General features: G+C 46.5%; 1 protein-coding gene across 2 annotated transcripts in view; it reads left to right on the forward strand.

The window, feature by feature from the left end:
• The first annotated feature begins 426 nt into the window (after positions 1-426).
• Positions 427-16,845, forward strand: part of DYNC2I1 (dynein 2 intermediate chain 1) — a 44,039-nt gene continuing 27,620 nt past the window's right edge. For both annotated transcript variants that reach the window (XM_060021210.1, XM_060021211.1), the window contains exons 1-5: positions 427-540; positions 9,815-9,868; positions 10,669-11,074; positions 14,352-14,443; positions 16,542-16,832. In XM_060021210.1, the coding sequence (XP_059877193.1) occupies positions 526-540; positions 9,815-9,868; positions 10,669-11,074; positions 14,352-14,443; positions 16,542-16,832 (858 nt within the window). In that variant the 5' untranslated portion in view covers positions 427-525. The remainder of the gene's footprint in view (positions 541-9,814; positions 9,869-10,668; positions 11,075-14,351; positions 14,444-16,541; positions 16,833-16,845) is intronic.

Genomic DNA, 16,845 nt, shown 5'->3' on the forward strand with positions numbered 1-16,845 from the left:
CCCGGAAACACACATCCCACCCGACGAAACACACATCCCACCCGACGAGAGTCCCCTCCTTCTGCACCTCCCCCCGCTTCCTTTGGGCCTCCCGGGAGTCACAGGACTGCGGTCGCTCAGCGCTCTGCGGCCCCGCCTGTCGGTTGCTAGAAGGCGGGGAAGCGCAGGCGCGCTGGGGGCAGCCGCGTGGCATGCCGGGCCGGCGGTCGCTCGGCGCTCTGCTGCCCCGCCTGTCTGTTGCTAGAAGGCGGGGAGGCGCAGGCGCGGCGCGGGGCATGCCGGTCCGGCGGTTGCTCTGCGCTCCGCTGCCCCTCCTACCAGTTGCCAGGAGGCGGGGAGGCGCAGGCGCGCTGGAGGAGGCCGCGGGGCACGCTGGGCCGACGGGCGCTTGGCGCTCGGCTGTCCAGCCTGCCGGTTGCTAGGAGGCGGGACGCCGGCCCGGCCAAGGGTGCGGGTGCCGGGGCGTCTCCTCCCGGGGCCTGGCCCTGCTGAGGGCAGCGTGGCCGCCCGGTCCTGCGCGCGGCGATGGAGCCCGGGAAGGTGAGTGTGAACGCCGCGCGGGGAGACCCGTCCCCGCCGGGACCGTCCACCTGCTCGCGGGCGGAGGTCGCACCAGGGCCGGGACTGGAATTCTGGCTGCGCGTGCGACCGTGGGAAAGTTACCGACGTGTCTATTTCCCAGCGAATAAATAGGGACAGTACTAGTAGGATTGGATGAGGTTCTACAAATAAAAGTGCTTAGAATGGTGTTATTAACTCACTAACTGTGAACTGTAGTCGTTCCGCTTGTCTGTGGATTCCCGCTAAAAGACGAGGAATTTAGTTTGCATGCATTTCTTCGTACCTTCCCTCCTATTCCATTTTTTTTCTATCATCCACTTTTATAATGTTAATAATATGGATTAGGAAGTTAGTGCCTTGGCTGCCCTCCATTTATTTTTAAGCTCACAAACTTCCTGACCGCTGTCATCTTCTACACCGGCCCCTTACATTTTCTTTCCTTTTTTTGAATTTTATTTTATTTATTTTTTTATACAGCAGGTTCTTAGTAGTCATTCATTTTATTTTTTTTTCACACACACACACACACACACACACTGTATTTTATTTTTACAAGAGACAAATAAACTGACACCAAGCATTGTAACTGGATGACCACAACAAAAGCAACAATGATTGCAATTACCAAACACGAAACACACTCACACTGTGTCCTAATATTGATATTCAGTCCAGGAATCCTCCACTGTAACAGCTCCTTTACTTATTTTTTTTGTGTGTGGTACGCGGGCCTCTCACCGCTGTGGCCTCTCCCGTTGCGGAGCACAGGCTCTGGACGCGCAGGCTCAGCGGCCATGGCTCACGGGCCCAGCCGCTCCGCGGCCTGTGGGATCTTCCCGGACCGGGGCACGAACCCGTTTGCCCTGCATCTGCAGGCAGACTCTCAACCACTGCGCCACCAGGGAAGCCCGCAGCTCCTTTACTTTGCAGTGAAAATTGATTTGTATATTTTTTGCCTCTGAGTCCTTGTGGGATTTTTTTTTTGTATTCAAACAGAAAGTAACAAAAATTATAATCATCCTCATCAGTTCGCTCAGTCCCATGTAATTAATTTTTTTTATCTTGATCTTTTGTTAGGACTTTTATGAATTCATCAGTTTTCCATTAGAGTTCTGAAAATGCTTATTCATTCAGTTCCGCAGTGTAGTCAGTTACCAGTAGTCATCCATTTTATACACATCAGTGTATACATGTCAATACCAATCTCCCATTCATCCCACCACCACCCCCCGGCCGCTCTCCCCCCTTGGTGTCTGTATGTTTGTTCTCTACTTCTGTGTCTCAATTTCTGCCCTGTAAACCAGTTCATCTGTACCATTTTTCTAGGTTACATATATATGCGTTAATATACGATATTTATTTTTCTCTTTCTGACTTACTTTACTCTGTATGGCAGTCTCTAGATCCATCCACGTCTCTACACCTGACTCAATTTCGTTCCTTTTTATGGCTGGGTAATATTCCATTGTATATATATACCACATTTTCTTTATCTATTTATCTGTTGATGGACACAGGTTGCTTCCAGGTCCTGGCTATTGTAAACAGTGCTGCAATGAACACTAGGGGGCATGTGTCTTTTTGAATTATGGTTTTCTCAGTGTATATGCCCAGTAGTGGGATTGCTGGGTCAATATGGTAATACTGTTTTTAGTTTTTTAAGGAACCTCCACACTGTTCTCCATAGTGGCTGTATAAATTTACATTCCCACCAGCAGTACAAGAGGGTTCCCTTTTCTCCACACTCTCTGCAGCATTTGTTGTTTGTAGATTTTCTGATGATGCCCATTCTAACTGGTGTGAGGTGATACCTCACTGTAGGTTTGATTTGCATTTCTCTAATAATTAGTCATGTGGAGCAGCTTTTCATGTGCTTCTTGGCCATCTGTATGTCTTCTTTGGAGAAATGTCTGTTTAGGTCTTCTGCCCATTTTTGGATTGGGTTGTTTGTTCTTTTAATATTGAGCTGCATGAGCTGTTTATATATTTTGGAGATTAATCCTTTGTCCCTTGCTTCATTTGCAAGTGTTTTCTCCCATTCTGAGGGTTGTCTTTTCGTCTTGTTTATGGTTTCCTTTGCTGTGCAAAAGCTTTTAAGTTTCATTAGGTCCCATTTGTTTAGTTTTGTTTTTATTTCCATTACTGTAGGAGGTGGATCAAAAAAGATCTTGCTCTAGTTTATGTCAAAGAGTGTTCTTCCTATGTTTTCCTCTAAGAGTTTTATAGTGCCCGGTCTTACATTTAGGTATCTAATACATTTTGAGTTTATTTTTATGTATGGTGTTAGGGAGTGTTCTAATTTCATTCTTTTACATGTAGCTGTCCAGTTTTCCCAGCACCACTTATTGAAGAGACTGCCTTTTCTCCATTGTATATCCTTGCCTTCTTTGTCATAGATTAGTTGACCATAGGTGCCTGGGTTTATCTCTGGGCTTTCTATCTTGTTCCATTGATCTGTATTTCTGTTTTTGTGCCAGTACCATATTGACTTGATTACTGTAGCTTTGTAGTATAGTCTGAAGTCAGGGAGTCTGATTCCTCCAGCTCCTTTTTTTTCCCTCAAGATTGCATTGGCTATTCAGGGTCTTTTTTGTCTCAATACAGATTTTAAGATTTTTTGTTCTAGTTGTGTAAAAAAGGCTGTTGGTAATTTGATAGGGATTGCATTGAATCTGTAGATTGCTTTGGGTAGTATAGTGATTTTCACAATATTGATTCTTCCAATCCAAGAACATGGTGTATCTCTCCATCTGTTTGTATCATCTTTAATTTCTTTCCTCAGTGTCTTATAGTTTTCTGCATACAGGTCTTTTGTCTTAGGTAGGTTTATTCCTAGATATTTTATTCTTTTTGTTGCAGTGGTAAATGGGAGTGTTTCCTTAATTTCTCTTTCAGATTTTTCATTATTAGTATATAGGAATGCAAGAGATTTCTGTGCATTAATTTTGTATCCTGCAAATTTACCAAATTCATTGAATAGTTCTAGTAGTTTTCTGGTGTCATCTTCAGGATTCTCTGTGTATGGTGTCATGTCATCTGCAAACAGTGACAGTTTTACTTCTTCTTTTCCAATTTGTATTCCTTTTATTTCTTTTTCTTCTCTGATTGCCATGGCTAGGACTTCCAAAGCTATGTTGAATAATAGTGGTGAGAGCTGACATCCTTGTCTTGTTCCTGATCTTAGAGGAAATGCTTTCAGTTTTTCACCATTGAGAATGATATTTGCTGTGGGTTTGTCATATATGGCCTTTATTATGTTGAGGTAGGTTCCCTCTATGCCCACTTTCTGGAGAGTTTTTATCATAAATGGGTGTTGAATTTTGTCAAAAGCTTTTTCTGCATCTATTGAGATGATCATATGGTTTTTATTCTTCAACTTGTTAATATGGTGTATCACATTGATTGATTTGCATATATTGTAGAATCCTTGCATCCCTGGTATGAATCCCACTTAATCATGGTGTATGATCCTTTTAACGTGCTGTTGGATTCTGTTTGCTAGTATTTTGTTGAGGATTTTTGCATCTATATTCATCAGTGATATTGGTCTGTAATTTTCTTTTTTTTTTTTTTTTTTTTTGCGGTACGTGGGCCTCCCACTGCCATGGCCTCTCCCATTGCGGAGCACAGGCTCCGGACGCGCAGGCTCAGCGACCACAGCTCACGGGCCCAGCCGCTCCACGGCATGTGGGATCCTCCCGGACCGGGGCACGAACCGGCGTCCCCTGCATTGGCAGGCGGACTCTCAACCACTGTGCCACCAGGGAAGCCCATGTAATTTTCTTTTTTTGTAGTATCTTTGTCTGGTTTTGGTATCAGGGTGATGGTGGCCTCATAGAATGAGTTTGGGAGTGTTCCTTCCTCTGCAATTTTTTGGAAGAGTCTGAGAAGGATGGGTGTTAGCTGTTCTCTAAATGTTTGATAGAATTCATCTGTGAAGCCATCTGGTCCTGGACTTTTGTTTGTTGGAAGATTTTTAATCACAGTTTCAATTTCATTACTTGTGATTGGTCTGTTCATATTTTCTGTTTCTTTTTGGTTCAGTCTTGGAAGGTTATACCTTTCTAAGAATTTGTCCATTTCTTCCAGGTTGTCCATTTTATTTGCATAGAGTTGCTTGTAGTAGTCTCTTAGGATGCTTTGTATTTCTGAGGTGTCTATTGTAACTTCTCCTTTTTCATTTCTAATTTTATTGATTTGAGTCCTCTCCTTCTTTTTCTTGATGAGTCGGCCTAATGGTTTATCAATTTTCCTTATCTTCTCAAGGAACCAGCTTTTAGTTTTATTGATTCTTGCTATTGCTTTCTTTGTTTCTATTTCATTTATTTCTGGTCTGATCTTTATGATTTCTTTCCTTCTGCTAATTTTGGGTTTTGTTTGTTCTTCTTTCTCTAGTTCCTTTAGGTGTAAGGTTAGGTTGTTTATTTGAGTTTTTTCTTATTTCTTGAGGTAGGATTGTATAGCTATAAACTTCCCGCTTAGAACTGCTTTTGCCGCATCCCATAGGTTTTGGATCATCGTGTTTTCATTGTCATTTGTCCTTAGGTATTTTTTGATTTCCTCTTCGATTTCTTCAGTGATCTCTTGGTTATTTAGTAACATATTGTTTAGTCTCCATGTGTCTGTGTTTTTTACGTTTTTTTCCCTGTAATTCATTTCTTATCTCATAGTGTTGTGGTCAGAAAAGATGCTTGATATGATTTCAATTTTCTTAAATTTACTGAGGCTTGGTTTGTGACCCAAGATGTGATCTATCCTGGAGAATGTTCCGTGTGCACTTGAGAAGAAGGTGTAATCTGCCGTTTTTGGATGGAATGTCTTATAAATATCAATTAAATCTATCTAGTCTATCGTGTCATTTAAAGCTTGTGTTTCTTATTAATTTTCTGTTTGGATGATCTGTCCATTGGTGTAAGTGAGGTGTTAAAGTCCCCCATTATTATTGTGTTACTGTCAATTTCCTCTTTTATAGCTGTTAGCAGTTGCCTTATGTATTGAGGTGCTCCTATGTTGGGTGCATATATGTTTATAATTGTTATATCTTCTTCTTGGATTGATCCCTTGATCATTATGTAGTGTCCTTCCTTGTCTCTTGTAACATTCTTTATTTTAAAGTCTATTTTTTCTGATATGAGTATAGCTACTCCAGCTTTCTTTTGATTTCCATTTGCATGGAATATCTTTTTCCATCCCCTCGCTTTCAGTCTGTATGTGTCCCTAGGTCTGAGGTGGGTCTCTTGTAGACACCACATATATGAGTCTTGTTTTTGTATCCATTCAGCAAGCCTGTGTCTTTTGGTTGGAGCATTTAATCCATTCATGTTTAAGGTAATTATCGATATGTATGTTCCTGTGACTATTTTCTTAATGTTTTGGGTTTGTTTTCGTAGGTCCTTTTCTTCTCGTGTGTTTCCCACTTAGAGAAGTTCCTTTAGCATTTGTTGTAGAGCTGGTTTGGTGGTGGTGAATTGTCTTAGCTTTTGCTTGTCTGTAAAGCTTTTGATTTCTCCATCGAATCTGAATGAAATCCTAGCTGGGTAGAGTAATCTTGGTTGTAGGTTCTTCCCTTTCATGCTTTAAGTATATCATGCCACTCCCTTCTGGCTCGTAGAGTTTCTGCTGAGAAATCAGCCGTTAATCTTATGGGAGTTCCCTTGTATGTTATTTGTCATTTTACCCTTGCTGCTTTCAATTTGTTTTCTTTGTCTTTAATTTTTGCCAGTTTGATTTTTATGTGTCTTGGCATGTTTCTCCTTTAGTTTATCCTGTATGAGACTCTCTGTGCTTCCTCGACTTGGGTGGCTATTTCCTTTCCCATGTTAGGGAAGTTTTCAACTATAATCTCTTCAAATATTTTCTCGGGTCCTTTCTCTCTCTTTTCTCCTTCTGGGACCCCTATAATGCTAATGTTGTTGCATTTAATGTTGTCCCAGAGGTCTCTTAGGCTGTCTTCATTTCTTTTCATTCTTTTTTCTTTATTCTGTTCCACAGCAGTGAATTCCACCATTCTGTCTTGCAGGTCACTTATCCATTCTTCTGCCTCAGTTATTGTGCTATTGATTCCTTATAGTGTATTTTCTTTTTCAGTTACTGTATTGTTCATCTCTGTTTGTTTGTTCTTTAATTCTTCTAGATCTTTGTTAAACATTTCTTGCATCTTCTCTATCTTTGCCTCCATTCTTTTTCGGTCCTGGATCATCTTCACTATCATTATTCTGAATTCTTTTTCTGGAAGGTTGCCTATCTCCACTTCATTTAGTTGTTTTTCTGGGTTTTTTATCTTGTTCCTTCATCTGGTACATAGCCCTCTGCCTTTTCATCTTTTGTATATTTCTGTGAATGGGGTTTTTGTTCCACAGGCTGCAGGATTGTAGTTCTTGCTTCTGCTGCCTGCCCTCTGGTGGATCAGGCTATCTAAGAGGCTTGTGCAAGTTTCCTGACGGGAGGGGACTGGTGGTGGTAGAGCTGACTGTTGCTCTGGTGGGCAGAGCTCAGTAAAACTTTAATGGGCTTGTCTGCTGATGGGTGGGGCTGTCCCCTCCCTTTTGGTGTTTGGCCTAAGGCGACCCAACACTGGAGCCTACCCGGGCTCTTTGGTGGGGCTAATGGCGGACTCTGGGAGGGCTCACGCCAGGGAGTACTTCCCAGAATTTCTGCTGCCAGTGTCCCATGGTGAGCCACAGCCACCCCCTGTCTGTGCAGGAGACCCTCCAACACTAGCAGGTAGGTCTGGTTCAGTCTCCTATGGGGTCCCTGCTCCTTCCCCTGGGTCCCGATGCGCACACTACTTTGTGTGTACCCTCCAAGGGTGGAGTCTCTGTTTCCCCCAGTCCTGTCGAAGTCCTGCAGTCAAATCCCGCTAGCCTTCAAAGTCTGATTCTCTAGGAATTCCTCCTCCCGTTGCCGGACCCCCAGGTTTGGAAGCCTGACGTGTGGTTCAGAACCTTCAATCCAGTGGGTGGACTTCTGTGGTATAAGTGTTCTCCAGTTTGTGAGTCACCCACCCAGCAGTTATGGGATTTGATTTTATTGTGATTTCGCCCCTCCTACTGTCTCTTTGTGGCCTCTCCTTTGTATTTGGATGTGGGGTATCTTTTTTGGTGAGTTCCAGTTTCTTCCTGTCAATGATTGTTCAGCAGTTTGTTGTGATTCCGGTGTTCTCGCAAGCAGGAGTGAGAGCACGTCCTTCTACTCTGCCATCTTGAACCAATCTCTCTACATTTTCATAAGTTATTCCATAACTTAAGTTTTCTGTGATTTGTTTATAGGATGTTTTAAACGTTGTGTTAACCAAAATTTTAGAAATGGAGACTTGATTGAGATAAAAACGTGTTTATTTGGCGTTTGTTATGACTGCAGCCCGGGAGACACAGATTCAAGCTCTTGAACTGCAAAGTGAGGGCGGCTTATAAAGGCAAAACGGTTAGCTCCATGAGCTGTTTGTCAAGAATGATCGTTGGCGCTTGGAAGAAGTGAGGGCTTGGCTGGGGTCCTCGCAGCTGGCAGGCGCTGTTCTGATGACTGGTAGTGTTCTTGGATCTGGCGCAGCTCAGGACAAGTTCAGGTTCTCAGTGGCGCAGGTACGTGTCTGAGACCAGATCCTCAATGGCCACCGCTTTTGTTTGCCTGAACTGGGATCACTGCATTATAATGTCAGTCTGTCATCAGTTATCATGCGGTGATTGTATAGGCAGTGTCCGCTGTAGAGCTATGTAGTGTGGTTGCATCAGGAAGGGCATCGAGCAGTGTGAACACGCACATATCTGTATGTAGAGGTAAGTAGGAGGGTATGTCTGTATTTAGGTTACCCTTAGACAAGGAGGTTGGAGGGTCTGCTGTTCAGGCAGCTCTCCTGGGGTTTTCTTTTGTTTTCAGGGTGGGGTTTCTTCCTCTCGCAGGAGGAAATGCTGCCTGCCTTCTTGGAGCGTCAGTTTTAATTTACTTGCCTGCCTGCCTCACAGGGCAGGACCCTGGCTGAGTGGAGGGCACGGGGCAGGGGGGCTCCTGGTCTGAAGTGCTGTGGTCTCACATACACGGGCTGTGCGTGGAGTTTCTGGGGATACATGTGACAAATGGGGCTGTGTTGGGCACGAGGAGCTCTGTGTCATTTTACAGCTTTAAAAATTTACAAGAGAAGAAAGAAAGGAAAGAAAGAAAAGCTTCAGGATGAAGTAAAGCCCGAAGCTGGGTTTTGTTGGTGAAAACGGAAGAGGCGGCGGGAAGCCCTGGGGTCTTTGGTGATCTGTTGCCTTCAGGTGTTTTTACTCTGTTGGCCTCAGTAATGCAATCACAGCCGTTAAGAGCCCGTTTCCCACACACTCGTCACAGAGGCTACCCGCTCCACAAGCAGCGCATATGCTCTCCGTCGGTTTGGCCCATTTGTTTGGAAAAGGTCGAGTATTAAACCTCTCTAAAGAGCCGTTAACTTGAGAGAGAAAACATTTTAAAGTTCAGCAGCTGCAGGTTATAGCTATGCTAACTGCCGCTGACCATCTTCACCATGTCTTACCGTGGACCCCTTTTGCTAAATCGACCGATTTATCAGAAAAGAATACGTGTTCCAGTGACAGCAGGGCACGATGTACTTTCTGGTTGTGCTTTGGTAGATTCTTGGCCTGGTTGTTTTTTATTTATTTCTCCTTAGAGTGTTTATGAGCTGTTGTGAATTTTTTTCTGCTTCCCTCATTTTCACAACAACAGGAAAATTTTTGGTGGCTGATCCGTGAATATGTTTTCATTTTCACTTGTACTCCATTTGCTTTAAATTTTAAACACACCAAATCGCCCTGTATAAGGCAGAGTGTCTCAAAGGGAAATGAGGTAGACAGGGTAGATTTACCTTGTTCTCTATGGGAAAACATCCTTGGTGGCTTTTGTTACTTATCACCCCGTGCACGTGGCTGGAGCCCCTGGTTGTGGGCTTGTGTGCTCTTAGCACCTGAAGAGGCACCTGCCCGGCACAGATCCCACCGAGGAGTCCGCCCTGAGTCCGCCGAGGGGAGGTGGGGCTGGGTGCCTGTGGTGGGCCCGAGCCTCGGAGCAGCATGAATATGAAGTAGCCTGTGATCATTTGTGGGTAATTTTAAAAAATCGGTGTTCGTATTGCCTTTTATTCTTGTAGATAGACAGTAATTTCTGGCATACCGAGGATTGCCATTGACTAAAATGGTCTGATGAAAAATCAGCTCACTGGAGCATAAAAAATTAGATATTTTACACTTTAAAAATTCTAACTCTATACTTTTCTTTTTAGAGAAGAACCAAAGATGATACTTGGAAAGAAGATGAGCTCAGAAAACACCTTTGGGTAATACATTTTAAAGATTTGGGAGAACAGACTTGAGTTGGGGTCTGTTTGGACCCTGGATGGTAATCGTGCACAGTGTTACCGGGTTCTCAGCTCTGCACAACTTTGCTTCCACGTGGCTCATTTCAGAGGTGGTTTGACTCAGAGATAAAGCCATGTGGTTAATTGCTCTGGAACCCTCTTGGATCGGGTTTTCCGTCCCAGTTCGGCCCAGCATTCCACCAGTCGGGTTTCTGTCAGCGTTCAGAGCTCGGGCCTTGTGAGTGTGTGAGTGCGTGTGCGCGTGTGTGGTCTGTGTGCATGTGTGTGCGGGGCTGAGGGGTTGCGATCAAGACCTCCTGAGAGGGGGCTTCCCCGGTGGTCCGTCAGTGTTTCAGACTCCATGCTTCCAGTGCGGGGGGCTCGGGTTCGATCCTGGTCATGGAACTAAGATCCCGCATGCTGCGCAGCATGGCCAAACAAAAGACCTCCTGAGAGTTTCCGACAAGGGTCCTTGTTCCTTGAGGGGGGCCCCCGGCGGATAGTGTCCTGGAGACTTTCCCGCACAGCCTCAGCGCCCCTTTCTTTTCTTTCTGACTCACGTAGCGCTTTAGGTTTGATCTGCCAGCACACGGGGACGTCCCTGTAAGTGGGCGCCTCGCCAAGCACGGGCTGCCAAGCTGAGCCCGCTTCTGCGGGTTCCAGAGTCTGCGTCCCGGCCCGTCGTGCCGGGATGGGGAGCAGTTGACGCCAGCGCTTCTTAGGGCCCTTCAGTGAGTATGAGCCTGGGTTCAGAGCCCCGTTGTCCTTCTCTCGCGCAGGCCGCTCGATCAGCCAGTCCCACGGAAGAGACGAGGCCCAGAGCCAGGAAGCCGCGGAGGGAGTCAGAGGCGGACCGGGCGGACCGCAAAGAGCGCAGACCCAGCGCCGCAGACCGTGACGCCGAGTACAGAGAGAGCGCGGCCGAGAGGGACGGCCAGGCTGCCGGGGGGCGCCCGCGCGGGGACAGGGACAGGGACAAGCCGCGGGACAGCAGGAAGGACAGGGGCCGGCCACAGGAGAAGCACCAGGAGCGGGACGCGGAGAAGCCCCACGGCCGAGCGAAGGAGCGCAAGAGGGGCCGGGCGCGGCCGGCGGAGCTGCGGCAGGTGGCCGCGCACCGCAGCCGGCTGGGCGGCGACCGCGACCGCGACAGGGACCGAGACAGGCCCGAGCACAGGCGGGCAGGTCTGTGACTCGGGGGCACTTTCCTCCTTGGAGGTGGCCCCTCCCCGCTTGTTTTCTCTCCTGGTTTTTATGAAGGTCTCGGCTTTGACTGTGAAGTGGGAGGCCCCGGTGGTGCTCGCGTGTGCTCTTTGCACTCTTTTCTTTCGGGTTTTTTTTTTTTTAGAAGATGTTGGGGGTAGGAGTTAATTAATTAATTAATTAATTTTTTTTTTTTTTTGCTGTGTTGGGTCTTCGTTTCTGTGTGAGGGCTTTCTCTAGTTGTGGCAAGCGGGGGCCACTCTTCATCGCAGTGCGCGGGCCTCACTATCTTGGCCTCTCTTGTTGTGGAGCACAGGCTCCAGACGCGCAGGCTCAGTAGTTGTGGCTCACGGGCCTAGTCGCTCCGTGGCATGTGGGATCCTCCCAGACCAGGGCTCGAACCCGTGTCCCCTGCATTGGCAGGCAGACTCTCAACCACAGCGCCACCAGGGAAGCTTTCTTTCGGGTTTTTTTAAAACTCATTTCAGTGAACAAAAGGAGTAACAGTTTTCTCATGATTTGCTGGAGTTTTACCATTGAAATATATTTTAGGTTTATTACCTCAATAGATCGTAATCCACGTTGTAAATAAACAAAAATAATGCTCTTTGATAAAAAAGAATTCCTCAAAAGTGTCAGCTTTAAGCCGTATTTAAATATTATTTGTCCAAATTCCTAGGCATTCTAAGGTAGAGGTACATAACTTTTTCCTCCCCAAAATGGAAATAAGTATCTTCATTATTTTTTATTATGCAAATAGTGTCTGCTTCCTATAAAAAAATTCAAACTAGCCAACATAAACAAAAAAGGAACATATGAGAAGAGCATGTGGTGACTCTTAGAATCCTCAGGCTGTGAACACGATGGGACTAGGACCTCGGTTTGTGGCTCCTGTTGGAGTGTGTCCCTCCTGTGCAGGGGCTCAGGCCCCGAGGACCTGAGTGTGCATCTCTGCCAGGCCGAATGCTGGGGTTAAGAGGGTTATCTCTAATTAAGTTTAACACTGACTACCTGACTATCCATTGCCTCTCTGTAGGATTATTATTTTGATGTTCTTGGTATTTTTAAATTTAATTAAATTTTTTATTTTTAAAATAAATTTATTTATTTATTTAGTTATGGCTGTGTTGGGTCTTCGTTGCTGTGCACAGGCTTTCTCTAGTTGCGGCGAGCGGTGGCTACTCTTCGTTCCTCTGCATGGGCTTCTCATTGTAGTGGCTTCTCTTGTTGCGGAGCACGGGCTCTAGGCACGTGGGCTTCAGTAGTTGTGGCACATGGGCTTCAATAGTTGTGGCACACAGACTCAGTAGTTGTGGCACATGGACTCAGTAGTGGCTCGTGGGCTCTAGGCATGCGGGCTCAGTAGCTGTGGTGCGCAGGCTCAGTAGCTGTGGCACGCGGGCTCAGTAGTTGTGGCTCGTGGGCTCAGTAGTTGTGGCATGCAGGCTCTAGGTGTGCAGGCTTCAGTAGCTGTGGCACGCGGGCTCAGTAGCTGTGGCACGTGGGCTCAGTTGTGGCACGTGGGCTTCAGTAGTTGTGGCATGCGGGCTCAGTAGTTGTGGCACGTGGGCTCAGTAGTTGTGGCTTGTGGGCTCTAGGCGTGCGGGCTTCAGTAGCTGTGGCACGTGGGCTCGGTAGTTGTGGTGCACGGGCTCAGTAGTTGTGGCTCACGGGCTCTAGAGTATAGGCTCAGTAGTTGTGGCACACAGGCTTAGTTGCTCCACGGTATGTGGGATCTTCCTGGACCAGGGCTGGAACCTGTGTCCCCTGCACTGGCAGGTGGACTCCTAACCATTGTGCCCCCAGGGAAGCCCGGTACTTTTTAGTAATACAGTCTGTTTTGGTTTCAGATCAGTCCTTTGGTCTGCTGCCTGATCTGGATTTTCAGTGCAGTGTTGAGTGGACTGCTCTGGAGAGACTCATTGCACAACTCATTGCACAACTCATTGCACAACCGACGGTCCTCCCTCCTCCCCTGGTTGTTTTCGTGCCTCTTCCCTCGTCTCCTCTGTGTCTCCCCTGGATCCCCGGGGCCCTCCCTTCCTTCCTTAGGTCAGAAATCCTGACGATCATCCTGACCCCCCACTCTTTCTCTCCCGTCTCTCCGAACCCAGCCCTTCACTCCTGTGTCCCCCCAGGAGACCCCCACCGGTTGTTTTGATCTTGTGTACCCCAGGCTCCTAGAAAGTGGTCAGGTTTGGTGAATACTTTTGTTTTTTTGTTTTTTTAATAAATTTATTTATTTACTTATGGCTGCACTGGGTCTTCGTTGCTGCGCGCAGGCTTTCTTTAGTTGCGTCAAGCGGGGGCTACTCTTCGTTGCGGTGCGTGGGCTTCTCATTGCGGTGGCTTCTCTTGTTGCAGAGCACAGGCTCTAGGTGTGCGGGCTTCAGTAGTTGTGGCACTTGGGCTCAGTAATTGTGGCTCGCAGGCTCTAGAGCGCAGGCTCAGTAGTTGTGGCACACGGGCTTAGGTGCTCCGTGGCATATGGAATCTTCCTGGACCGGGGCTTGAACCCGTGTCCCCTGCATTGGCAGGCATATTCTTAACCACTGCGCCACCAGGGAAGCCCCTGGTGAATACTTCTGGAGTGAATGAACTTTGTTTCGATGATCTCTGTATGTTGAATTTTGTCCTCACCTTTAAAAATGTGGATTCTTTTAGTTTTAAGCCTAATAACTTGGTGCAAATTCAAAAATGAAAGTCTAGTTTTTCACTATTGAACGGGGCTGCAGGCGTCACCAGTGACTGAGGTGGCTCTATTGGGCTCCCCCATGGCAGGGAGAGATCATGGGGTGGGGTGGGTGCACCCACCTGCATCACAGGGCCTCCTGCATCCATGTACCCCAGGCAGCAGGGCTGTGGGAGACCCGGGGCGGGGGGCAATCCCCCAGTCATCCGAAGCCGCCTTTTCCCTGCAGATGAATGAAGCAGTCTGCCCAGCCGGACTGGACTTTGCTTCCCTGAGCATCTCAGTCCAGGGCAGGAGCCCCAAAGGCCTGTGTTTGGGCCGGGGCTCCTCTCGGGTTCCCAGGCGTTCCTCTGACATGCTTTCCAGGTTTCCTTCTTCTTTATTCCATTTTAAGTTTAGATTCTAGAACTTTCCATTCTTGAGATTGGAGAATGTGTTTTAATTAAAGAATATGTTTTCATATGTGTTACTGTGTGATATCTACGGTAAAGACTGCAGCAGGATGTTAGAAGATATTTTTGCTGTGCTAAAGTTTGAGAATGTTAAAAGTCCGTTTTATTTTTGTAGTAAGTAAAGCAAGAATTGCAGAGGGGGAACGGAGAGATGAAGACTCTGAGAGAGGAGATGAGGAGAGAGAAAGAAGATACCGAGAAAGAAAGGTACGCAGGGCGAGGCCTGGGAGGGGCTCCAGCTGCAAAGCTCAGGGCGCTCAGGCACAGGCGTTAGAGGGCTTCTGGAAAATACTGTAAAACGGAATCTAAGACCTAAGACAGTTCTCAGGCACTAAGTTCTCACAGGCAAGTGTGTTTCTCCAATTCCAAGAGTAAACCTTGGTTATCTTGGAAAATTTACAAAATGCAAATAATAATAAGAGAAAAAATAAAAAACAGAGATAATTACTGATAATGTTTAGCTATATGCCCTATAGGTTTATGTACATATGTTCATATAAGTGTATGTGTTTGGATATGTACATAGAAACTTTATTTTCTTAAGTTGGATTTTTACTGTTTTATAACTGTTTTGATACATTTCGAGCATTTTTTCTAAGCTGTCATATCTGTCTATAGTATTTTAATACCTGCATAATACAGTATTCAATGATGTTTTCTGGACACATCTGCTTTTTTTTGGATACTTACGTTGCTTCTAAATGTCTTTGGTAAAGACATCCATGGTATAAACTTTTTGCATTTATTCATAATTATTTCCTTATGATTAATTTCTGGAAGTGAACTTGCTAGATCAAAGTAAGTGTTACCCCATTTGTTTTACATTAGACTGTAATTGTTCATACATCAGAGTGTGATTCCCCATGTCCTAAGCAGCAACTGGGCATTATCATAATTTTTAACATTTGCTAATTTGATTCAGAAGCAGAGGGTATTTTTAAAAAATACTTATTTTTATTTATTTATTTGGTTGTGCTGGGTCTTAGTTGCGGCAGGTAGGCTCCTTAGCTGTGGCTCGCTGGCTCCTTAGTTGTGGCATGTAACTCTTAGTTGCGGCATGCATGTGAGATCTATTTCCCCGACCAGGGATCGAACCTGGGCCCCCTGCAGTGGGAGCACAGAGTCTTATCCACTGGACCACCAGGGAAGTCCCCAAAGGGCATTTTATAAAAGGGTTTATTGTCCTATTATTAGTTACTACCTGTGTATGTCTGCATACTTGTCTAGTGGGGTGTATTGTTAACTTTAAGAGTACTTTAAAGATGAACTCTCTGCTAGTTATATATGTCAGTGTTCTGTTTGTTCTACTGTGCAATCGTTGTTTTTATAAGTAAGTTTAAAGTTATGAAGTAGTCAGGTCTGTCTTTCCTTATTTCTGTTGTTGTTGTGATGCTTGGAGAGCCCTCTTCCCCACGCTGGTGTCATGTAAGGAGTTGCCTGTGTTTTGTTCTGGGTCCTCATAATTTTTTAATGGTAAATCTTTAACTCCCTTCGAATTCAGTCTGTGATGGGTGTGCAGGAATCTAGCTTCACACCTGAGGAGCTTCTCCACGTTTCTCTTTGGGAAGGTTATCCTGGTGGCCATGAGCAGAGCGGGTGGGGGCTGGAGGGGATGGAACCACGGGGAACAGAGGCGGAGGAGGCCCTGAGTGAACGGAGAAGGACGGTTCAGTTTGGGTCCTGCTGAGACATGGTGGTGATGCTCCCCGAACCGGGCGCTCATGACCCACTGTGTAAGCTCGCAGATCGCTGCCTTGTGGCCTCGGCACCCGTGGTCCCTGGACATCCCTGGAGGCTTGGGGGATGCAGGGATGGCTGAACCATCTCCCTGCGGGTGGGGGCAGACATGTGAGCTGTGTGCCATGAAGAGAGGCGCAGTGTGCGCCCACGAAAGCGGATGTCCTTCCAGACAAGTCACATGGCTCTGTCAGGAGGGCCTTGCGTGTTGGTAGCGCTCAGGACGCGGGGGAGTCAAGGAGAGGGCGGCAGGAAGGGAAGGGTGTCCGCCATGCAGAGGAATTGGGACGATGCTCCTCCTTAGGGTGAGGCTGCTGGCTGCGCTGTCTGTTGTCGTGTGTGTGTGTGTGTGTGTGTGTGTGTGTGTGTGTGTGTGTGTGTCGGGGGGGGGGTGTCTGCGCGGTTTCCTTTCCCATCACCAGGTGAGTATGGGAAGGTGCCCGCGGCAGGACAGGGGAGTGAGAGCCAGGGGAGCTCTGTGTCTTCCCCTGTGTTTGCTGTAATGTGTATGTAAGACAGCAGGCGTCTGTTTTATACGCTCATGTGTTTTTCAATGTCACGTCCAAAGTTGCAGTACGGTGACAGCAAAGACAATCCTCTCAAGTATTGGCTTTATAAGGAAGAAGGTGAAAGACGACACAGGAAGCAGAAAGAGCCAGACAGAGAAAAGAAACATCGAGAAAAAAGCAGCACAAGGGAGAAAAGAGAGAAGTATTCAAAAGAAAAAAGCAATTCATTCTCTGACAAGGAAGGGGAAGAAAGGCATAAAGAAAAACGCCATAAAGAAGGCTTCCATGTGGACGAGGAGAAGCGCCGAAGCAGCGTGGGCAAGAAGGAGCACAGGAGGAGGGAGGCCGAGGTACCATTTCCTG

Source organism: Delphinus delphis, chromosome 9 (genome assembly GCF_949987515.2).
Source record: "Delphinus delphis chromosome 9, mDelDel1.2, whole genome shotgun sequence".
Taxonomy (NCBI): Eukaryota; Metazoa; Chordata; class Mammalia; order Artiodactyla; family Delphinidae; genus Delphinus; species Delphinus delphis.